At 39.7% G+C, this 24,896-nt stretch overlaps 1 protein-coding gene across 1 annotated transcript in view; it reads left to right on the top strand.

Moving 5' to 3' along the window:
• The window catches only part of WWTR1 (WW domain containing transcription regulator 1), a 96,356-nt gene that overhangs the window by 36,674 nt on the left and 34,786 nt on the right, over positions 1-24,896 (top strand). Inside the window, exon 2 of the mRNA XM_060767737.2 lies at positions 24,503-24,639. Within this exon, the coding sequence (XP_060623720.2) occupies positions 24,503-24,639 (137 nt within the window). The remainder of the gene's footprint in view (positions 1-24,502; positions 24,640-24,896) is intronic.

The raw sequence follows: 24,896 nt of genomic DNA, 5'->3' as shown, positions 1-24,896 counted from the left end.
CAACATTACAGTGTCCACTCTAGGGCATAATAGAGAAATTGAAATGGTGAACCCCTTCTTTCTATAGCTGCCATAGCAATAAATGACAAGCCTCAGTATTTTGGCTCCAGTGGCTCAAAGTTGTATGCAACTCTATGCTTTGATGGTCTTTGATTGCTGAAAATTGTTCTCCCATACCTTTGAAAGCACTTTAGGTAGTAGGCAGTGTAGAGAAATCATGTCGATGCCATTGGAAACTGAAGATTAAAATGTGCATGTGCTTATTGTTGGGCCTAGATATCAAACTGCATAAATTCTACAGTGTAGATGCACCTTTAGTCCTGGAGCTGTAATACCAAATTCAATTGTAATGTAAACACAAGTACTATAGAATGTGCCCTCTGCCACCCAGTTCAAAACATATTTTTTATTTTATTTCTTTATTTAGAAATGTTCTGCCTCCTTGAGTGGGGCTTTCATGTAGACATACTTTCATAGAGATAAATATTTTAAATAAAACAATATTTTAATGTTCTAAAGCAATGACAACAACTAAACAGCATCTAAATCTAGAGGGAAAAGTTCTTGAACATTACTGTCAGCTTAGATAAAGAGTGGATTTTTTGCAGATGTTAGCAATATACACAGATGGATCATATGATTTGTACTTTGTGAATCAACTGACTCAGATGCCTTTAATGGAATGATAGCCCTAATAATGATGCTTCTTTCAGCATGCATTCCACAAACCAGTTGGCCAAAGAAATGGCCAGCTAGTTTGTGAACTGAATGCACTTATCCTACTACCACACCCATACGACAATGCTAGTTGGGTCATTCAGTACTCTTTTCCTTCCCCAACTCCCTAAAATTGGGATTTCATCCAAAGTCCTAAAGGTTAAGTTATCAATTGGACTCAAAGAACCTTTTGTTTTAATTTGTATAATTATGTAATGTTTTGAGGTCCATAGAAAATGTGAATAAGGAAACCAGTAAATTATTGGGAAGCTTAGAGAGGCATTTTTTTAAAGTTCTGTTCACAGTTACAGATGCTTTTTGAAACTAATTCAGAAAAAAGAAGACGTTCATTCAAAAAGTGGCAACAATTTTATATAGGCATTCACAAAGAATTTATAATCTCATACTGCAGGACAATCGAGGTTGGGGCACTTCTAACATGGGAGATTTAAAGAGAGATGCTAATTGAATAACAAAACTGGTTCATGACATAAACACTGAAATAGAAATAATGACATGGAGCAAAGTGTGTTTAGTGTTACAAGAACAAGCCATGGAGATTTTCCCCCTCTTCTCTGCCACAGCCATGAAACTGAATATTGTATGTCTGTTTGGGATCAGCCATAGTTTAGCGTTACAGTTGGCTCCTCCACAGTGCATTGTTTCAACTATGATTAGTGAAAACAAGACAGATGCATCCAGAAAATCAAAATTTATTTTGGTTTCACTCCAGTATGACTTCTGAAACTAGCAAAACTCTGGGCAAAAATGCAGATGTTTGCTTTTTTCTCTCCTGCTAGGAGCAACCACACTGGGTCAGACCAAACGTCTATCTAGTCCTAGTCCAGTGTTATGTTCACACTAGTTTATTATGGGAAGCTTGTCAATAATTGTTGAGTGCAGCTGTGTGACCCTCTGTCTCATATTCTTCAGCAACTTATATAGATATTGCTGGCTGATGCTGGAAATGTTGTAGAGCCATCGTGAGAAGTGGCCAATAACGAAAGGGGGATAAATAATTGTGCATCTGTGTGCTGGTTAACAACAGAGTTGTTAAATTTGGGTAAGAAATATTATTTCTTCTCTCAAGGGTCTTTCAGTATTCCTGAATTTGCTTGTATGGTGCAGCTTGCAATCATAGAATCATAGAGTTGGAAGAGACCTTGTGGGCCATCCAGTCCAACAAAAAAAATCATTCAAAGCACCTCCAAATGCAATTCCGTCAAGTAGTGAATTGGTGGGGTGAGTTGTTGTCGTGTGCCTTTCACTTATGGAAAACCTAAGGCTATCATTTTTTCTTGGCAAGATTTGTTCACAGGAGGCTTCCTATCACCTTACTCTGAAACTAACAGTGTCTGATTTGGTCATGTTCACCCAGACTGGATTGACACCTGGTGAAATATAGAATCATAGAATAATAGAGTTGGAAGAGACCACATGGGCCATCTAGTCCAACCCTCTTGATCTAGTTGGAGATGGACTGGCCAACAGCAGATTGGAGATGCCACTGCTACTGTTTCCCTGGCCAAAAGCAGCTCCCTGGCAAAGCCTTGCTGGCAACGTTGCTTCTGATAAGGTCACTACAGGGCTCCCAGCCATGTGATCTTCAAAAGTGACATTGCCAGCAAGGTTCTGCAGGGAAGCTTCTGGCCCATGAAACAACAGTGGGTCTTTATAATGTGTGGATACTGGATCAACTCAGATCCAGCCCAATTCAGCTGTCTATACCTCAAAAGCACTTGTAACTTGTGGCTCCTCTTGTTCTGGATTAATGACTGGAAGCTGTGCTTTTGCTTCAAAACCATCTGTAAGCCATGTGGACTCTTTGCAGAAGTTCCAATGTGAGTTTGTATTATTTGGCCCATATAATACACATGGCTTCAGTGCACTTTCATGGCAAGGATGCAAATTTCCAGGGTCATAGTGCAGTTCTTAAACCACTATCCCACATTTACCGATGGGATGGGCACCAGCAGAAAAAGATAGCAAAGTGAACTACTAAGAAATGAGGGAGAAGTATCACCCTGGTTGAAGTTTTGTTTTTTACCAAAAGTACAACCTATCTTAGATTGGAAGGGAAGAGAGCTTACAGCAACCCCATGAATTTTATAGGCAGGGAATATTCAGAGGTGGCTTTGCAAGCTCCTTCCTCTGAAAAATAGCCTGTAGCAGATGGTATTCATTGGTAGTCTCCCATCCATGTAATTATGAATTATGTCCCTGCCTAGCTTCCAAGTTGAGAGGAGATTGAGTGCTAGACTCTGGAGACCAACTTCTCACCTGGCAATGGAAGCCAGTTGGATAACCTTGAACCAGTCACAGTCTCTGAGCCTCAGAACAATCCCTCAAATCATGGCAATCAAACTCCATGATAGCTTTGTCTTTGGATCATCATAAGTTGGAAATGACTTGAAGGCATTGGAAAACCAAAACCAGAGAATGGCACCTTGTATAGCCACTCTTTGGTTTTGGTTTTCAAATTCCTTCAATGTCATCCTTCAACTAATTCTCTCTGCTTCCTTGTTCTTAGCTACAGTTTTTTTCCTCCCACTAATGCTGTTCTCTTTTTCCGCAGACTTATATCTAGACAGCCACCATTAGCTGGGATGGGGTAGGATTGCCAGTTTGAAAGAGAGATGAGTCATCTTCTCCAAAATGGCTCTTAGATTCCAGGCATTCTCTGTGCACCTCAACCATTAAGTGCCTATTGGAGGGAGATCTTGAACTGTTAAACAACATCCAAGCAGTAATTAACATTCTTTTGCCTAACAAAGGATGTGGCCAGACTAGCATTCATAATAACAGCTATCTCCTATATCTGAGGTCCATTTTCTCATCTGTTCTTCAGACTTGTTCCAGTCCTATTCCAAAAGAGGTTCATGCAGTTTTGAAAGTATTTCTTTCACCACTGACCCATTTACTAAATAGTTACTTAAATAAATATTTTGTCCAAAATGGAAATGCATTTTTGGAGATACTCTAATAAAAGTATATTCATTTTGATTTTGATTTCATTACATGTCAATCCTCTATGTGTATCAACTAAGGGTGCATCTGCACTTGTAGATTTAATGTAGTTTTACACTACTTTAACTGCCATGGCTCAAGGCTATGGAATCCTGAGATATGTAGTTTAGTGAGGCACCAGCACTCTTTGCAGAGGAGGTTAAAGACCTTGCAAAACTCCATCTGTATCTTGAGATTCTACCTAATATTTTCTTTCCATCATGCTTATTGTTGCTGTTAGTGTCTTCAAAATGCTCAGAATTTATGGTAATCCTATTATATGGTTTTCTTATTTATTCAGAGGAGGTTTGCCATTGCAAACCTCCTCTGAATAAGGGGCTGAGAAGATATCTTTTAATAATCAGCAACACCATCAATGTAGTAAACTAATAAAGTTGGCAAGTTGTATTTCCTAAGTATGAAAGTTCCTGGTGAACATGAAGAATCTTAGAATATGCAAGCTGTACCCACCACACGTTGCTGTAGCCAACCTTCCCTCTCTCTTTCTCTCCTTTTTACTTTCTCTCCATCTTTCCCTCCCTCCCTGTTTCCTTCCTCCCTCCCTTCTCTACCTCTTTCCTTCCTTCCTCTCCCTTTTTCTTTCTCTCCTTTCTTTCTTCTCTACCTATTCTTGGACTGTAACTCCCAGCAGTCCTCTTGATTGATCTATCTACCTAATATCCAGCTATCTGGAGGATTCCTGGGAGTTGCAGTCTAGGAATGGAAAATACGAAATATGTACGGATTGGGATGCTCTCAAAGAAATCCAAGGAGAAGCAAGTTTGCAGCTTGGAAGGCAGTGCCTTTAGAGCATCCTCCTCCCTTAAACGGCCTGATCTAGGGGATGCTGAGAGCTGTCGTTTTCGTGCATGCGCTGTATTGTCATTTAGCTTTTGGGAGGGGTTTATGAGTGATGGTCACTTGTTGGTTTGTTAGGGGTGTAGTGCTCTTAGTCAGGGCATGAGAGGCCTCTGGCAGTTAATTCCAAATACCCTACTAAAATACAAATCCCAAGATTCCACAATATAGTTAAATTGGTATCAAACTGTGTTATAACTATAGTGTGCCGATCAAGGCAGTGGGTGCTTCCAAAGTCATTGACATGGTGAACCTGTTTGGGGACTAGAATGCAACATTTTGTATAGCTTCTTTAGGCTTAATACTGAATGTGTGTTTATTGCCCTGCTGATACCCTCTCCCTAGTATAAATATGTTCTTAGGCATCTAAATTATGTAGGTACCTCCCAAAATTACATGAGAGGCATATCACACGAAATAGGGTTTGACACCAGAGTGTTCTCCTCTTTGTCGCCAGTTTGTTTTATTCTCTGAAAGCAAAGCGCAGAGAAAATGGGACTAAGATGTAAATCTTAAATCCAGGCATGATGTCTATGTATTGCAATACCAGTTTTAATAGAAGAGTATCCTTATGGATTGTACACCTAGAATTGGGTTCTCCTCTCCAATTAAAGCAACACAGGAGAATTCTGATACCAGGAAGGATGGATACATTATAACCCTATATCAGTGGGTTTACTTTATCCACAAAATACGTCCTCTCTAGACATTTTCAAGGTCCTCCAGAAGTCCTTCATTTCAGTAGAGTTTGCTATTATCCATAGTTTCACCTGTTTTGCAAAGTCTGGAGATGTATCCCACCACAGATATGGGGATCATACTGTAATTATTGGAGCTGTACTTCTGTTACTGCTATCTTGGAACCGTTTTATAGCATAAACATTTTAAAATAAATAAAATTCGGTTTTTGCCCTGTCTGAATTAAGATGATGTTGGCTGCAATGGTTGTGGACATGAGAGTCTGTGGATTTAATGTAGACAGGTGTAGGATATAAAATGTCCCTGTAAACACAGGGGGTGCAGGGACTGTTCAGAAGAGAGATAGACTTAATTTGATCTGGTCAAGAAGGGCTTTCTGAGTTAATGTGGAAACCCCCACCCACCCTGACCTCAGACTGGCTTCAACAGCTGTCAAAGACCAGAATTATGAAATTAGCTTAGAATGTTTTCATAGCTCAGAGTAAATGAAACACAGACGTGTTCTTTCTTTCTTTCTTTCTTTCTTTCTTTCTTTCTTTCTTTCTTTCCATCTTCTCAAGGACTTTTTAAAAAAAATAATAATATCAACTACCCCATTCTACAGATAACATTGGTCGTATTGAGTTGTTTAAAGTATTTTTAAGCATTCATTGACTTGGTCAATTTTACCTTTCTCCAGAATGGATGTGCGGTGTGCATAAATATCTGAAACAAGTTGAAAATGAAAGTATTTTTCAACAATATAATCAAGCTGTTCAATGAAGAGAAAAAATATTTATTTATTTATTTATTGTATTTATATACTGCTTTTCTCACCCCTGAGGGGACTCAAAGTGGTGTGCAACAAGTAATGGCAAGATTCAATGCCAACATATATATGAAATCAAAACATAATAACTGAAATGATAACATATAACTATAAATTAAACCTTAAAATCATATTAAACATAGAACATAAATAGACATTTAAAATTAAAATATAGAATTAAAAACATCTTAATATAGCATTAAAATCACAAAATCCAGAAATGTAATCCAGTCATTTCTATTGTCAATTGCACTTACGTCCTATTGATTTCTTGTACTGCATTACTTGACTGCCTGATGGTTTGGTCCCATAGCCATGTTTTTACATTTTTTTCTGAAGACCAAGAGGGAGGGCGCTGATCTAATATCACTGGGGAGGGAGTTCCAGAGCCAAGGGGCCACCACTGAGAAGGTCCTGTCTCTCGTCCCTACCAGTCACGTTTGCGAAGGAGGTGGGTCTGAGAGCAGGGCCTCCCCAGAAGATCATAATCATTCTCTTTATCCATAGTCCACTTTCTCCACAAAATTAGGATTCAAGACAGCTTACTAACTAACCCAAGAATATGTAGGATCAGCATTAACATATAAACTTTAACTAGATCCATTCACAATATAAAAATGGGGAGTCAGTTTGGTGTAGTCTGGAGACTCAGGGTTCAAATAACCGCTCAGCCATTAAACCCACTGAATGACATTGGGCAAGTCTTTCAAACCACCTATGGTGGCCCCAAAGTGAACCTCTCACAGGGTTTTCTTAGCAAGATTTATTCTGAAAATATTTACCATTGCCTTCCTCTAAGACTGAGAGAGTATGATTCGATGAAGATCACCAAGTGAGCTTCATGGCAGAACAGGGATTCAAATCTTGGTCTCCAGAGTTGTCAGTCCCAACACCCAAACCACTACACTATGCTGGTCCTATTTCGGAAGTATGCATGGCAAAATACCACAATATATATTTTTGTCTCTGTCTTTGAGAAGTTGCCAGTGCAGCTTATCGAAGACTTTTAACTTGACTGCTGTGTGATTAATACTCTTGCTTATTTTAAAATCTTATTTATATGGGTGTTTCAGGACAGCTTCTGAAAACTACACGTGAAGCTTCACCACTATGTGCAACTTATGTGGCACCAGTTCTGTGAGTGATTCAGAGGATGCAGGCAACAGGTCTGTGGGACATCCTTGATGGAAGATGTAGATCCACAGGTTTTGTATGTTAGTGATAGAAAAGTGAAAAGATGCTTTGGGGGAAAATTAAATGCTGTGTCGTGGTACTAGATTAGAAATAAAAGGCAGAGCTGCTGTACCTTGAACAGCAAGGAATTCTGACAGGTGCAAATTGTCATGCAGGACAAGAAAAGCGACAACAGCTGTGAAACTCTTTCCTCTCTCTCTCTATCTCTCCCTCATCTAAAAAGTCACAGGAAATCTGCAAGTGGTTTGTCTTCTTTGGCTTCTAGTTGTCATCCTTGCAGTGTTTTTCATATTCTTGCAGAGCCAATAATGTACATTTAAATTATGCACATCTCAAAATATAGTAAAGGTAAAGGCTTCCCCTGATGTTAAGTCTAGTAGTGCTCAACTCTGGGGTGTGGTGCTCATCTCCATTTCTAAGCTGAAGAGTCAGTGTTGTCCGTAAACACCTCTAAGATAATGTGGCCAGCATGACTGCATGGAGTGCCATTATCTCCCAAAGAAGTGGTACCTATTGATCTACTCACATTTGCATGTTTTTGAACTGCTAGGTTGGCAGAAGCTGGGCCTAACAGCAGGAGCTCACCCTGCTTCCTGGATTCAAACCACCAACCTTTCAGTAAGCAAGTTCAGCAGCTCAGTGGTTTAACTGTGCTTTATGCACAATTTACCAGAAATGCACTGTAAGTTTCACAAATGTACTGATGGCCAGGACAAATTGAGGATTTCCTGGCAACAAATATCAGGAGGTTCAAAAATACTACTTTCATAGAGACCCCTTCCACACAGTTGAATAACATCCCATATTATCTATTTTGAATGGAATTATACGGCAGTGTGGACTCAGATAACACAGTTCAAAGCAGATATTGTGGATTTTCTGCCTTGATATTCTGGGTTATGAGGTTGTGTGGAAAGGCCCTGAGACTGCTAAACTGAATGAAATTTCTTTCCATCATGAATAAAGACTGGCTGTAAAGGACTAGCATCAAATTAAGAGTAAACTGCTGCTTGGGTATGTTTCTGCACTTGGAATGGAGTTGTCATATTTCTTCAACAGAAATGCTTTGTGAGAATGAACTCAGTTACAGCCTATTTGTCTAGCTTGTTAGATCAGTGCTATGTGACCACAACACAGAATTTGATTTTATTTGAAGGATGGAGTTGAGCTGTTTTATTGTACCAGAAATGCTTCTAAAATCTGTTTTGCACATTAAAAGATGTCAAGAAAAGACTTCCTATACCTTGATTTAGTCATAAATCAAAATGGAAACTGGAATTATGAAACTGGAAGACTAGGGCCCCTTCCACACAGCTGTATAAAATTCCACACTATCTGCTTTGAACTGGGATATATGGCAGTGTGGACACAGATAATCTAGTGCAAAGCAGATATTGTAGGTTATTCTGCCTTGATCTTCTGGGTTATCTGACTGTGTGGAAGGGCAGCTATAAAAGAACTAGGTAAGATTCACAAGTTGAAAAATCAACATCCTTCATGCCCTCATACTTCCAGTTTTTGTGTATGTTTGTGAAAAGTGTGCAGTGAAGAAAGCTAATAGAAAGAGAGTCAATTAATTTAAAATGTGGTGCAGGGAGAAAATTGTACAGATTGTCATAAAAACAAATGTATAGGTCCTGGTGCGGCTCAAGCCTGAAGTCTTCCTAGAAGACAGAAGAACCAAACTAAAGCTATTGTGCTTTGGACATAATATGATTCAGGATGGCTTATTAGAAAATATAATATTTAGTAAACTAGGAGGCAGTAGGAAAAGAGGGAAACTTCATTACTGGGTGAGATTCATACAACCCTCAATGTGTGGGACCTGAGCTGTTGATGATAGGGTGATTTGGAGGTCTATCATTCACAGGAGCACCGCTCGCCAAAGCCAATTTGGCAGCAGTTAACAACAAATAGTCGTTTTCTACCTATGTGCATGTATGGGAAATTATACCTTGATATTCAGATAGATAGATGTATTTTCTTTCTCTGTTACTATTGTAAACACAAGTAAAGTAAAGCAAATATTTACTTACATCTTCTCTCAATGTAGTATGTCTTGTTTTCTTGACCTTATCAATCCCAATTCCACATTTATCTTCCACTTGTGTCCAGCAGGTTTTGCTTTGTTTATTTTTTCTCCCCTCCCTCCCCCTTTGCCCCCACCCTCCGCGAACAGTTGTATCTTCAATTCAAGTATTATTTTACTTGATGTATTTTAATTTGCCTTTTTCATATTCACAATTTATATTTTTATGTCACAGGTCCTCATACACGTTCATTTGGTTGGATGAGCTAGTGCAGTGTTGGCAAACCTTTTAGAAAATGAGTGCTCAAACCAGGGGGAAGGGGTGGGTGGGCACTCAGTGGGTAATGATCTTGAGTCATAGTCCAACACTAGTCCAGACCAGTACACAAACTTTTTAAAAAGTTTCATCCAACACAGGCCTTTTGCACATGCCTATTATAGGTCAAAGCAAGCACAGCCCCTAAAGCTCTTAAAATGGAACAAAGTTAGCAGGAGAGCTAATCCAGAGCTACATGAGGAAGTTTGTAAAATAGGAACTTTGTGGTTGTTACAAAACCAAACAGGTATTGCTTGTTTCCCATATCTGTGTCAGGTACCTAAACATGTCATTAACTTTGATAATGTCAACTATAATTAGGATTTGAGCAAAACTTCATACATTTAGACTTCGAGTCAAAATAGATACAATAGCTTTATGGAAAAAATGTCTAAGGCAGAACCCTTTTGGGTTTGTTAAAAGTTAGACTTTCCATTCTTCACTGCAAACCAAAATGCTACTCCTTCCATTGATCTTGGTCTTAGATTATCTTTTATAATTTCCCATTTTGTGTTGTATGTGCTCCTATGAAGGCCCAGAAGAACTTAGTGATCCACATTTTCACAGTCCATTTCTTTTTCCCTGGACAATTCCTCCGTAGGAAAAATATGTTACATGTGCTCATCTTGAGCTCTGGAGCAAAATATTATTTTTCTCATTTTAGAGGATATGTGAACTTTGCAAAATGGGTAGGTCAGTCATATGGAAGTTTTTGCAGGGTAACAATGCATCCCAATATTGGGTTGTTGTAGGTTTTTTCGGGCTATATGACCATAGTCTAGAGGCATTCTCTCCTGACGTTTCGCCTGCATCTATAGCAAGCATCCTCAGAGGTAGTGAGGTCTGTTGGAACTAGGAAAAGGGTTAATATATCTGTGGAATGACCAGAGAGACTCTAGTATGACCAGTATTTTTACTTTTCAGAAGCGTAGGTATGCTTGTGTACACACTGTTAACATTTTCCAAACTAGACATAACAAACAGCTGACATTTGGCACCCAAAAGGCAAAGTGTGTAATCTTCCAGGAGAATAATCGCCAACAGCACTGATAAAAAGAAAGGCATTTTTCTTTTCTCTCCTAGGCTTTTTTTTTTTGTTAAGAAGTAACAGGATTTCTTTTGGAAAGCAACCACTCTGATTGAATTTTGTCAGATTTTGACTGAACAGCTTTTGGCAAGGGTTTGCCCAATAGTGTGGATTTTATCGCACAAGACAGACAAACTGGCATTGAAACTGCTGGTCTGCCTCCTTCCTGTGATTATTCCATTTCTTTCTATTAGCTGCAATCCTACAACTTTCTTGTCACCTTCCTTTGTAAGATGGGTTCATTCTGCTTCAGTACCAGGAATCCAGGAGTAAAATCACATCAATAGGTGGGAGTCTCTTCTCTCCTGCTCTGCCCCATCCTCTTTACTGTTCCCAGGCTATTTGTTTTCTGTTTGTTTTATATTTAATAGTTATATTTGCCTTTCTATTTTTCAACATTGAAATTGCTCTAAAATACACATTAAAATTACAAAAATTACAAAAGATGGAGTTACAAGGGTATGTGGAAGTACAATCGTGGAATTACAAATTGTCAAATCAATACAATTGCATGATTGAAGAGAAGTGCAATATTGAAGATTCTCAACCTGATATGTATCAACCATCAGTAATAGTGAGACTACAGTGGAATTGCGGATTCATACAAAGCATGTGAGCCATGCTTTGTTTTCTCTCCTTGTTGTTGTGGAAGATCTGTGCAATAGCTGGTCTATTTTAACCTTTGCTTTAACCTTCATTTTTAATTTTTGTCGTTTGAAATTTTACTGTGGCATTTTAATGATATTTTTAATTATCTTTTAACTTAATCAAGTTTGAATGTATGTTAGTTCACTATTATGGGAGTCTTAGGATAGTGATTATTGTTTATTTGTGTATGTTTCTGTTTTTGTTTTTAATGTTGATACGGTCAGTGGACTAATAAATAAACTTTGCTTGTAAAGGGATTGATCATCAACAAAGAAATCTGGTTTATTGGGGTTTCCATCCTCATAGGTCACAATGTGTGCAGCTGGACACACACTCCCCTTGTTGAATTCCCTTATCAACAAAGGAAAGTTAGAATTAGTGGAAACTACTTCCCTCATTCTCTTCTTTGTCACGTACTTAAAGAGTGTTCAAGCACATAGATAGCTTTTGCAAATGCAAACCCTTATTTTAAACGTTAACATATCAGGCATTACTTTAAACACACAAGTTACATGTTAGCCATTAGTTATGTGTTACTGACATATTGTTAATATGTTACATACACTACAGTAATATGTAGCATTTCCCCATAAAAACACAAAGTTTCTCCCACATTGATCCCTTGAAACACTTCAAAATTAGTAAATACAAATTACTCATGGCACAAGACAATTCAGTTAGCTTAATAAACAAACAAATGACATTTCTTATCGGCACTCTTTCACCATTTGGCTATGTTATCACTGTAACCTTGCTCTGGGTTTTAGATGAGACTCCTAGTTTACAACACAGGGATTTCACTATCCCTCAGTTCCTAGCAACAGCTTTGAGTGAATATTGGGAACTGTGGTTTTCCAAAGCAGAACTAAGGATTTCTAAAGATAATCAGGCTGAGTGTCAACAGTGATTACTTTTGAGCTTCTGACAGAGTGTTATCTCCTAGGCAGGGCCTCCTGATGCATGCTCTGGTCTCTGGATCTGCAAAGTACAATTTTGATTTTCCATAATGGCTTCGTTATGACGTTGCTCCAGAATAAGCCTAATGTGAATGGCTGCCAGTGGCTCCCAACTATCATGGCAAGGTACCATAGAAAGGTTCCTTTGTGAAGAGTTTCCTAAAACTAGGAGCTGGCCCTGATGATAATATACATTTGCCTCCACTCTCCATTCTGTCTGTAGGATGCAAAATGGAAATGATATATTTAAGCATAGAAAGAATGAAATGCAAGTGTGCACATAAATGAAACATTTCTAGAATCCTTTGCAAAATGTTTTTCTATGTTTAAGACAATAAAGGGGGATGTTTCTGCATTTTCTGTCTCAGGGAAGCAGGCATTTCTGTTTGCATGTGAACAGGCAGAGATTCACTATAGAGGTGAGTGAGTTTGGATATCTTTCAGTTTAGGGAGTGGTTGCAAGGGCTGGAGGGCATGATAACCAGAGCAGCAGGCTGGGGCCTGCTTTGGAAAACTAGTTGCAGCAACAGTAAGCAAGGCAATACCAGTTCCCTCCTTATCTTATCTTTTTATCACAATTGTGTGTGAAGTCTTAAGGAAGAAAGAGAGCCCCCTGTCTTCCATCAAAGGGGCAGCATGAAGTATTGATTTATTGCTTGAGTTATCACCTATCTGTCTCTCAATATCGGAGTGAAGAATATGGAAAAGAGAAAAATTAGGGATGTGTCTGGCATCTATTGTTGTTTTGCTACCAGAAAAAAACACTGTATTTTGAGAGTAGAAAGCACGTGATGATAGTTCTGCAAAGTAAGGAATTAAAGCATGTGATGATTTACCTTTTGTGGCACTGCAAGGAATTAAGTAAATAAGTAAGGACTTAAATACAAGGGCAAAGTGATTCCACAACACCTTTCCTCTTCCTGTTCCTGTATCTTCTTTAGTCTTTCTTGCAATTCTGTTGTGAACCTTTAGGCAATTTGTATCTTTGCATATCTGTTGGTGGAGCTGATAGAGTGGGAAGTCTCTAGATCGCATATTTATGGCCTTTGTATTAAAGTTGTGTTGCATCTCATTCTGTGTAGATCACCATCAATAGCCTCAAGCCTTTCTCACCCTCTAGTTGCGATTGAGTTCCGCTCCCATCATCCCAAGCCAGGTGCCTATACAATACCCAACATCATGAAGAAGAAATACAATGCAAAGCTAATGCCATTAAGTACAGTAAGAACAAGAAGTCTTAAATTAGCTAAGAAATAGAACAGGAAAAGGAAGGGAAGAAAGCTTTGTGATGATGTTTCTGAAGGAAGTGATGGTGGTTGTGGAGGGGGAAGGGATATGTTTTTTAGAAGACAACAAAATGCTGGGTGATGGCTTTCTGCAAGCGGATGTCCCCATGTTTAATAATGGCTCTGTAGAGGTGGAAGTGGTTGGCCGGGTATTCTGCTGGACAATGTAAGCTGTCAGCCTGTGAAGAGCCGTGAATGACTGAGAACATGTGGGTTGCTGAAGCTGATGAGTCATCAACTTCCCACTTGGTCTAAAGCAGGCTTTCTTTGATGTAGCTCATCCACAAAACCCATTCTTTCTTCCTTCCCAGGATGCAGAGCTCTGAAAAAGGAACTTGTGTGATAGCCATTACACTAATTTAACATGTGCTGTATATATAGCTCAACATGCAGATTACATTAACAATATTCTGTTAAATAATTCAAGACAGCTGGAAAATTGTTGCCTTTTATCTCTGGTCTGATTTAGAAAATCTGAATAAATTGTGTCACAAAACAGAATCTGGTGCGTATTATTATAGTTGGCGATTGCAGGCAAATGAAGGTGAGAAATACTTTGTGCTTAGTGAACTCAAAACAAAACTAAAAACCCATCGCTAGCATGGTATAAACAAGAAAGGGCTTGGAGATGTTATCTCTTTAGAATATAGGTTCCAGAGTTTCACAGCTAGCATGGCTGTCTTTGTCAGAGGAATTTTGGAAGTTGCAGTCAAAAAGTATTTTTCTGAGCTGTGCTCTTTTTTCATTAAACTGGTGGCAACTCTACCTCCTATCATGGCTTTCACAAATGTCCTGGACTGGCCATGTTGTCAGAATGCCCGATCACCATCTCCCAAAGCAGTTACTCTACTCCCATCTCAAGAATGGAAAATAGAATATTGGTGGACAGGAAAAGAGATTTAAAGATGGGTTAAAGCTAACTTTAATAACTGTGGCATAGACAGCGAGAACTGGGAAGCCCTGACCCTTGAGCACTGTAGCTGAAGGTCAGCTGTGACCAGTAGTGCTGTGGAATTTGAAGAGGCACGAATAGAGGGCGAAAGAGAGAAATGTGTCAAGAAAAAGCTGCATCAAGACAACCCTGACTGGAACCACCTTCCATCTGGAAACCGATGTCCTCACTGTGGAAGAACATGTGGGTCAAGAAGATACAGTCACCTATGTATCCACTACCAAGACCCTACACTTGGAAGGCCATCGTACTCAGACAACGAGGGATCACCTAAGCAAGTAAGTAAGTGTGCCTGCTTGACTGAAGTACTTAACAGATGGAAGAGGACACAGCATCTCATTCTTTTTCATCCAACTAAGCTACAACAAAATTCTTAGGATGCTTCTTCCCAAGGGAAGAAAGGGAGTTGACACTGTGGCTCCTCAACCAGCATCAACAGTAGACAAAGAGAACTAATACTACACTTTGCACAAATATATGTCATAGTTTATCCCCATCTCTTGACAGAATTCAAAGTCTGGACTATCAGTATGTGAAAAGATCTTATGGCACCTTAGATACTGAGAAAATTAAGTTGGTAGTATACGATTTTGTAGATTAAGTCACTTTCCTCAGATGCTTGACAGGAATGTTCCTGTTCAGATACTCCATTTAATTCCTGCCTCTCTTGCCTAGTTTTGTGTCATTCTTTTCCAAATGACAGAATAGACACACACTGACTGTCAAACATCCTCAATCTTTGTGGAGCTGTGCTGGGTTACTTTGTCCCTATCAGTTTTGCTTGTTTAAAATAATTTTATATTTCCCTGGGGCTCTCCTGAACTTGGAAACATTTGTTGCTCCATTTGTAGAGGTAATCCTTTCAACAAACTTTATCTCAGTTTCCTATTATGAAAGGGTGTGTGTCATTTTGTGTCTCATAGCATTAATATACTGCATTATGATGTTTTTTGGGATTCTTAATCTGTTTTAAGAAAGGCAAATTTTGCCACTGACCTGTGGCTTTAGACAGTTTTGGTCATAAAAGACTCCATGTTTTGTGCATGCTTTTCCTTGCACAAAACTTATCTGCTGGCTTCTACCTGACCTGAGAAGCTACTTTTCTAGTCACTATTTCTCCTGTATTGCTGCCAGTGTCTATGCCGGCAGGATGATATTCTACCAGAGCGATACCTGTGACCTGCTGACACACCATTAGTACTCATGGGAGAAGCTGTAGTCCATGTCTAGATTGTCTGCATCACAGGGTTGTGAAGATATTAGAGTCTTTGTAAAGATTTGCTATGAATTGTGTTGTGTATTGAAGTTTTCTTCCATAGAATTTCACTGTTCAACTTGTGTAATTATTTGCTTTTTGAAAATAATCTTTTGAAAAGAGAGCTAGCAAATGGAGGATGGAATGCTGTTGTGGCTTTACCCTTGTGTAACCAGTTTGCTGCACAAGTGGTTAGACATTTGACTGTTTTATGTAGGAGAAGATTCCAGAAATGTCCCCATGCAGATGTTCCTCCTTCAGGTTGCTTAACCATCTGTGGCATTCCTAGAAAAATACAAATACAGCTCTTGCCTTCTCACATAGGTCTGGATACTTCCATTTCATTTGTAACCCCTCCTCCAGAATTACACCTGTGTAGTGTTGAGATGTAATGGCTGTCAGCTGGCTCTCAGCCTGAGATCAAAGTAATTGAGAGGCTGTTGGGATTTGGTCTTAAAAGGCTTGCCAAGTTTTATAGTACAGTAGAGTCCCACTTATAAACAGGCCGGCAGAATGTTGGATACGCGAAAATGTTGGATAATAAGGAGAGATTAAGGAAAAGCCTATTAAATATCAAGTTATGTTATGATTTTACAAATTAATCACCAAAACATTATGTTTTACAACAAATAGACAGAAAAAGCAGTTCAATACACAGTAATGTTATGTAGTAATTACTGTATTTACAAAATTAGCACCAAAACATCACAATGTATTGAAACAGTTGTAGATCCAAGTGGGAGGCAGACTGCGTTGGATAATACATTGGATGAGTGAAGGTTGGATAAGCGAGACTCTACTGAAGCTCTTTCTGATCTCTTTAGGCTGAATCATAAGGTTGAATAATAGTGTTGGGAGAGAACAAGGATCAGCCAGTCCAGTTCCCATTCTCCTATGTGGGAATAAACATTCAACACCCATCAGATGGCCATCCAGCTTTTGTTAACAACCCTCCAGAGAAGGAGACTTCACTAGACTCTGATGCATCATATTCCACTATTGAACAGCTGTTATCATCAGGAAGTTCTTCCAACTGTTTAGATGGAATCTCTTTCCCTTTAACTTGAACCCATTGCTCTGTGTCTTAGTCTTTGCATCAGCAGAAAACAATCTGGTTTTATCTTTAATATGACATTCTTTCAAATATTAAACATGACTATCATGTGACCTATCAAGTCATTTAACCTGGGCATTGGATTAGAAACTGTGCAGGCTGTATATCCTTGGTGTCACGTCATCGACAGACTCTTTTTGGTTCACTGGAGGTTTCCAGCAGGATTCTCTGCAACATTTTCCATGCCAGTCGAACGAATTTTCCAATCTTCAGAACACATGGGAATGTTGGGCTACACGGGAAGGAGGCATGGCAAGAAAAAGCTTCCCATCCCTGCTTCTGGAAGCCTTCATTTTACCAAAGTGTATTTTGCCTGTGAAATGATGCCCTTCATGGATACCAAAATTCAAGGATGTTCAAGTCTAATTAAAAACAGTTGTATAATAAAATTGACTTTCTTCTATTTTATAAAAAATGTTTTCAAGTCATGGATGGTGGAATCTGCGATTGTAGAATCCGTTGATAACAGAGGGACAATTGAATATCCCCTTGTTTGTAAGTTAAAGACCGTTTCAGTTTATCTCGACATATGTAATTTATTTTAGCCATAAAAGGCTAGCAAAGATAATTCTAAATGCCTGGGGGGGACGGGGGGACGACAAAGCAAGGATGGTAAAGTGCCTTAAAATCTTAGAATATACATAAAGTGTCCCTTATTTCCATACTTGCTTGTAGCTCTCTTGGTCTATTAAAAGCTGTAGACATTTCTTTTCTCTCTCTCCCAGGGATCACTTAAATGCAAGAGCTAATTTTAAATTCTTCCTTAAATAAATAAATAAGTACCTTTCTACGACTTATGAAGCTAAGCAGTGTTTTCTAACTGCTGATTTTTTCCTCTCTCTTGAATTCCTTGAACTTGAGCACATTAGCCTGGATGCCAGAGTGAGGACGTTCCTCCAGAAAGGCTCTGCCTCCACGCTCTTGAATGAAGTTGAAATGCTTTCTTTTTGCCAGGATGGCACCACAAGGGCAATCCAGGGCACTCTCAGCTTCTGGCTTAAGGCAGTTTGAACATCTAATGTTTATACAGTACATTCCTCTCTTGTTTCCTCCCTCCTCTCTCTTTAATTACAGTTGTAGCATTTCAGATCAGTGTGCCCCACACCATTTGATCAGTGTTTTAAAATGTTGTGTTTGTGCCATTGTTTCATTTTGATTGTTTCTTAGCTTTGTTTGTGTATTTTAATCTTGTATAAAATCTGACATGGCTGGTAGAAGCTGGAGTGATGTATTTCTGACTGCTGTAGAGGGCATTGGCACACACCATTTGAAACCGAGTGCTGCATTGAGGCAAGTGTGGCTGTTTATAGATTGACAGCCTGAACGACCCAACAATTATTCCATTGTGGGAGGCACTCCTGCAGATCAAATGCTACATACAGTCAGAGGTTTAATTCCTCTGGCAGGACATCTCAGTGGAGACAGTCTGTGTATTTAGGTATGAATCACTATGTTGACTAAGGAGTAACATTGGTGCATGTGAGGATTAGGAAAAGTTACTTGAGTTTACTATTGGTCTTTTCACTGCAGCACTTCAGGCAAGAACTGTGTTGGGTTATCTTTGGAGAAGGTTAGTTGACTCAAGTTCATCTAAAAGCCTTATAGTTGTGCCAGAAATACTTGGCTGAGAGCACAATTAGGTGATGTCCTGTGATATTCAGTGCCATGTAGAACTACATAGTAAAGGTAAAGGTTTTCCCCTGGCATGAAGTCCAGTCATATCTGACTCTGGGGTGTGGTGCTCATCTCCATTTCTAAGCTGAAGAGCTTAGACACCTCCAAAGTCACATCGCCGGCATGACTGCATGGAGAGTCATTACCTTCCCACCGGAGCAGTACCTATTGATCTACTCACATTTGCATGTTTTCGAACTGCTAGGTTAGCAGAAGCTGGGGCTAATAGCGGAAGCTCACGATGCTCCCCAGATTCGAACCTGCGACCTTTCGGTCAACATGGTTAGCAGCTCAGTGCTTTAACCCACTGCGCCACCGGGGTCTCCTGTAGAACTACATGCTAACCATTAAAACTACTTTAGTCAGACTCAATTAGGTGATGTTTACTTAGGGTTTTTTTCTTTCGTGTCAGGAGTGATTTGAGAAACTGCAAGTCGCTTCTGGTGTGAGAGAATTGGCTGTCTGCAAGGATGTTGCCCAGAGGATGCCTGGATATTTTTGATGTTTTACCATAATTGTGGGAGGCATCTCTTACGTCCCCGCATGGGAGTTAGAGCTGACAGAGGAAGCTTATCCGTGCTCTCCTCGGATTTGAACCTATGACCTGTTTTCAGTCCTGCCGACACAAGAGTTTAACAGATTGCGTTAATGGGGCTTCCACTTTGGGGTTGACTAGCCAATGAATTAAGTCATTTTTTTTGTCGATTATGTGATTCAAATACTGCCAAGAATCCCATGAAACCATGATGCTGATAAATTTTGATCAGCCTGCTTGTTTAGAACATATCTGGTTTAAAGCTTAATTCTAAATAACAGTTCCTAGTATTACTTCTGCTTTAATCAGAGTTGGGAAAATGCAGTTTTGGGACTATATCCTTTGGAGTTCACTAATCAGCCGAACCATTAGTTTTGTCTTTTGACCCAAGAAGCTAAGATTTATCTACACTGCCAAATAATGCAGTTTGAACTACATTATATGCCATTTGAGCACCATTATATGGTCAATGTAGACTCATATAATGCAATTTGAACTGCATTATGTGGACCTATACCAGGCATGGGCAATCTTCAGCCCACCAGGTGTTTTGGACTTCAACTCCCACAATCAGGGATTGTGGGAGTTGAAGTCCAAAACACCTGGAGGGCTGAAGTTTGCCCATGCCTGGACCTTACACTGACCATATGATGCAGTTCAAACTTATGCATGAGCTTGCCTTCGAGACATTATAAACTTTTTTTTTTACTGTTTTGCTTCCTAGTGTTTTCAGATGGCTGCTTTGTTATTGAGTGAATAGCTCAGAAAATACAGGAAGCAAATGCCAGGGCTCACCCTTTAAATCCCTTTAGGGCAGGGCATCTCCAGTGGCTGTGCTCAAAATTACATGAAGGGGTGGAGAACCGCCTGACAAAACCAAGAGGGGAATAAACAGGCTCTGCAGTTCCTTTCATTCTAATTTGGTGAGCAAGAAAGCAAATGCTACAGCAGGGAGTGTTGTGACAAATGTGTTTCCCAAAAGAGTACTCTAGGTATCACTTTGCAAGAGGGCATTTAAAGCTAGCAGTGGAGGGTGCAGGGCGGGGACAAAGGCAGTCTACGGGTGCTGTGTAATTGGCAACATTTTTTTAAAATAAACAATTACATTTGTCCTTTCTGCCCTTTCTTTGAAGTAGCCATTCCTTTGGTCTATATCCATAGGAAGAGGTAGACCCTGTTAGCATTCTTCTTTTTGACATATGGCACACAGAATCCCAGTTTTAGACCAGTGGTTCCCAACTTTTTTTGAACAGGGACTACTTTGAGCAGGGACCACTCTCCAACATTAGTACCAAAAGGGTTACGAATCAGTGTTTGGTCAACTCTAGATTCATTTTGATTATTTGGGATGCTGTTTCAGAATATTGCATTGGAGAGATGATGTAAGCTCTAGTTTCTGATACAGAATATATGCCATCCAGTAGTCACCATCTGCTCACCCAGAGAAAACCATATTTAATAATCTAGAGATGCTTTGGTAGTAGTGATGTGGTAGTAGTAATCTTTCATGGGTAGTCAGCCTCTCCCCTCCTGACATCCCAGTTGCCTCTGCACTTTAAGAAGGTTTCACGAGACCAGTAGCTCTCATTGCCATGTGGTTTTGAGTCTGCAAACCATTGTTTTTTTCTTGCGGACCACTGGTGGTCCACAGACCACAGGCTGGGAATCACTGTTTTAGATCAAAGAAATATTTTCCCATCTATAGATGGAGGCCAAATCCTGTTTGGTAAGAACTTTGTTGTATCTGACATCCCGGCTGTATGGCCATGGAAACTAGGCAAATGAGGTTTATCTATCTGTGAAATGTCCAGGGTGGGAGAAAGAACTCTTGTCTGTTGGCGGCAAGTGTGAATGCTCAATGGACCAGCTTGATTAGCATTGAATAGCCTTGTAGCTTCAAAGCCTGGCTGCATCCTGACTGGGTGAATACTTTCTTAGGAGGTGTTAGCTGTCCCTGATTGTTTCATGTTAGAATTTCAACTGGGTTTTTTTAGTGTTGCTCTTTATTTACTGCCCTGACTTTAGAGGTTTTTTTTTTTTTAATATGGATAGTGACTGAGATTTTGGTCATTGTCATGTTTTCCTCCTTTCTGTTGAAGTTGTCCACATGTTTGGCTTCTCTGAGTAGTATGACATGGTGATTGTTAGAGTGGTCCAGAATTTCTGTGTTCTCAAATAATATGCTGCATCCAGGTTGGTTCATCAGGTGCTCTGCTATGGCTGGCTTACTTCTCTGGTTGAATTAGTCTGCAGTGCCTTTCATGTTCCTCGATTCATGTTTGGGCGCTGTGTTTGGTGGTCAATATGTAGACTTGTCCACATATGCAAGGTATACAGTAGGACATTCCACAGATATATAAACCCCACTTGCCTAGCTTCTAACAGACCTCACAACCTCTGAAGATGCCTGCCATAGATTTGGGTGAAACGTCAGGAGAGAATTCTTCTGAAACATGACCATGTAGTCTGGAAAATTCCCAGCAACTCACTTAAGAAATTCCTTTTTTTTCAGTTATAGCCCCTAAAATGTCCAGCCAGTGGGGGATACTGATTTGGAGGGGGGGGGGGGGGGTTCTGGGAGTTGTAGTCTAAAAAGTAAATGTTTCATTTACTTAGAGGTATTATAGCCCTCATGATCATCACTGATAGATTTGATCTCCATAAATTTGTCTAATCTTTTAAATCAATACCACCAGTGTTGATCATTTACTTCATGGAGCAGTACATTCTTTTCAATTAACCTATTAAGTGTACTTCTTTTTGTCCTGATGTGAACCTCCTGTAGTCATTTCAATGGATGATCCAGGATTCCAGACAGGGGAGAAAGTGCATGAAGAGAAAGCAATAAGTGTGTCTTTTCACTTTCTAGAAGACCTAAATGTTGTGGTTTTTCCTTAATTTCATTTGTCCCTTTTTGCTAGTATTGTGGCTAGCAGAAAAGGGTTACTAGGGTGAGTAAATGGGGAAAGAAGGAAGGAAGGAAGGGGTAAAACAAAGAAAGGAAAAAAGATGCTGCGAGATACAGGAAAGACAAATAACTGTGTTGGCTAATAACAAAGGAAAATAATTAAAACTGAGAGAGCCCTTGAAGTGAGGAAGTGACTCAGTAGCTAGAAGGAAGAGCAAATGACACATGTAAGTGAAAGTAACTTTGAACTGTAGAGTTTGCAGATCTAGGGTAAAGGTGAATCTGAGCTCTAGATGAGCTCCTTAAAGTTACATCAGTCATCTCTTTTTATATACTACTGTACTTCCACTGATTACTTAAGTCAGTGTTTCTCAACCTTCCTAATGCTGTGACCCCATAATATGGTTCCTCTTGTTGTGGTGACCCCCAACCATAATTTATTTTTGTTGCTACTTCATAACTGTTTTATGAATCATAATGTAAATATCTGATATGCAGAATGTATTTTAATTCACTGGACAAAATTTGGCACAAATATCCGATATGCCCAAATTTGAATACTGGTGGGGTTGTGGGGAGGGGATTGATTTTATCATTTGGGAATTGTAGTTGCTGGGATTTATAGTTAACCTACAATCAAAGAGCATTCTGAACTCCACCAGCGATGGAATGGAACCAAAATTGGCACAAAGAACTCCCACAACCAACAAAATGCTGGAAGGGTTTGTTTGGAAGGCATTGACCTTGAGTTTTGGAGTTGTCATTCACCTATATGCAGAGAGCACTGTTCACTCAAACAATGATGGATCTGGACCAAACTTTTCACAAATACTCAATATGCCCAGATGTGAACACTGGTGGAGTTTGGGGAAAATAGAACATGACATTTGGGAGTTGTAGTTGCTGGGATTTATAGTTCACCTACAATCAAAGATTGTAGGTGAACTATAAATCCACATCACCAACGATAGAATTAGGCCAAACTTCCCACACAGAACTCCCTTGTCTTGAAGGAACTCTCTAGCCTCCATCCAGCTTCACACTCTCACCCTCACGTGTACATGCGCACCACTCCGCCATACACTGAGCATGCCTGCTCTCCCCTCCCTGCTCGGAGTGTCAGAAGCAGCCCTCTCCTTGGCTGAGAGGCTGGCCAATCTCAGCAGAGGAGAACTTTTGGTGGGATTCACCGTCTGTTTCCAAAAGGGAAGAGGACAGGTGGAGACATCTTCACCCTTCTCTGCCAAAGGGGTTCCTAAGACCATCAGAAATATGTGTTTTCTGATGGTCTTTGGTGACCCCTTTGAAACCCCCTTATGATCCCCCAGGGGTCCCGACTCTCAAGTTGAGAAACACTGACTTAAGTGTTCAAAAGGCTTTTTCAAAACCTCCCTCCTTTCCTCCCTGTGTAAGTGTATCAGTTTTCAGCCTAACAAACAAAATCTATATAATGTTAAGAAAAAGAAGAACATTCAAGAAGAGGATGACAATGGATGTATAAACCAAAGCAATGTGGTTAACGGAGATGTATCTGAAGGCAGAGCTTTTTTTTTTAAGGAGGACTAGAAAGAGAAAAAAAGTCAAATGCCTGGTTTTCCTCAAAATTCTTGCCAACTTCTATTTTTGTCTGTGAGAAAATGTGTTTATATGAACAAAGCCCCACAGCAAACAATGGAGTGTAAATATTTTGAAGCAAATCAGTTACCCCCTAAAAGCATAGACATGCTTTTTCTTGGCACCGAAATAAAGCTAGCATTCATCCTAGTTGGACCTCCAAGGGGAAGGCATTCCACAATTTGGGTGCCACAACTGAGAATTCCTCTCCTACATCCTTAGATGAAGCGCTGGTTGTGCCCTATGGAGTCCCATATAGCTCAGGCTCCGGTTATGTCAAGGAACTTATTCTCCTTTACAAACTTCTCCTTGTTTTGAGATCCTCTGGGGAGGCCCTTCTCTCTGTCCCACAACCCTCAAAAGTACATCTGGTTGGAACATACAAGAGGGTCTTCTTGGGGGCTTCCTCCAGGCACTGGAGCTTCCTTCCCAGGGAGATTCACCTGGTGCACTCCTTACTCTTTTTCCACAATTGAAGACTTTTCTGTTTTGACAGTCTTGCAAAAGCAATGTGCTGGATGTTTTTATATGCTGTTTTATCATGTAGTCTTTTCCTTGGTCTGTGTATTTAACTGTTCTAATAATTGAATATCTTTTGTAATAATATATAGTCAAGAGAGTAGAATCTCTCTTGAATTGACAAAACCAAGCAATATATTTGCAGCCAATGCACTTCTTTTAAGACTGACGTTATATTGTATCTCCATGGTATACAAGATTAGTATGGTACTATGACGTTGATTAATAGTAGTATGTTGTAACACAGAGGGAAAAATAGGACTCTTCCTTAACACTGCAACATTGTTAGATGTCCCTCCCTAAAATCCTTATCTTTGTTCTTTTCAGCCATATAGAGAAGATTACAACATGGCAAGATCCTCGAAAAACCATGACTCAGCCACTGAACCACATGAGCCATCATCCTTCAGCCACATCTACTCCAGTGTCTCAGCGATCCATGGCAATGTCGCAACCCAACCTTGGTGAGTAGCAGGATGTTCAGAATGGAAGAGGGGCATTGCAAAAGCAACTGGATTCCAAATGATGACATTTCCCCAGATTAATTATAGTAGCATGGGTAATGTTTTGAGATGCATGAAATGGAGCATTCACCTTATTACCTAAGGTTCACTGGGCCCATGACATTTTGCACCTCAGAAAGAGCAAGATATACCCCACCTCAAGTTCTATAGTTTATCTCACAAGCAGAATAACTACTATTTATAAGTAGAAGTTGTGC

This window comes from Anolis sagrei, chromosome 3 (assembly GCF_037176765.1).
Source record: "Anolis sagrei isolate rAnoSag1 chromosome 3, rAnoSag1.mat, whole genome shotgun sequence".
Classification (NCBI taxonomy): Eukaryota; Metazoa; Chordata; class Lepidosauria; order Squamata; family Dactyloidae; genus Anolis; species Anolis sagrei.
The sequence above is the reverse complement of the archived record's forward strand: the minus strand, read 5'-3'. Positions and strand labels throughout refer to the sequence as shown.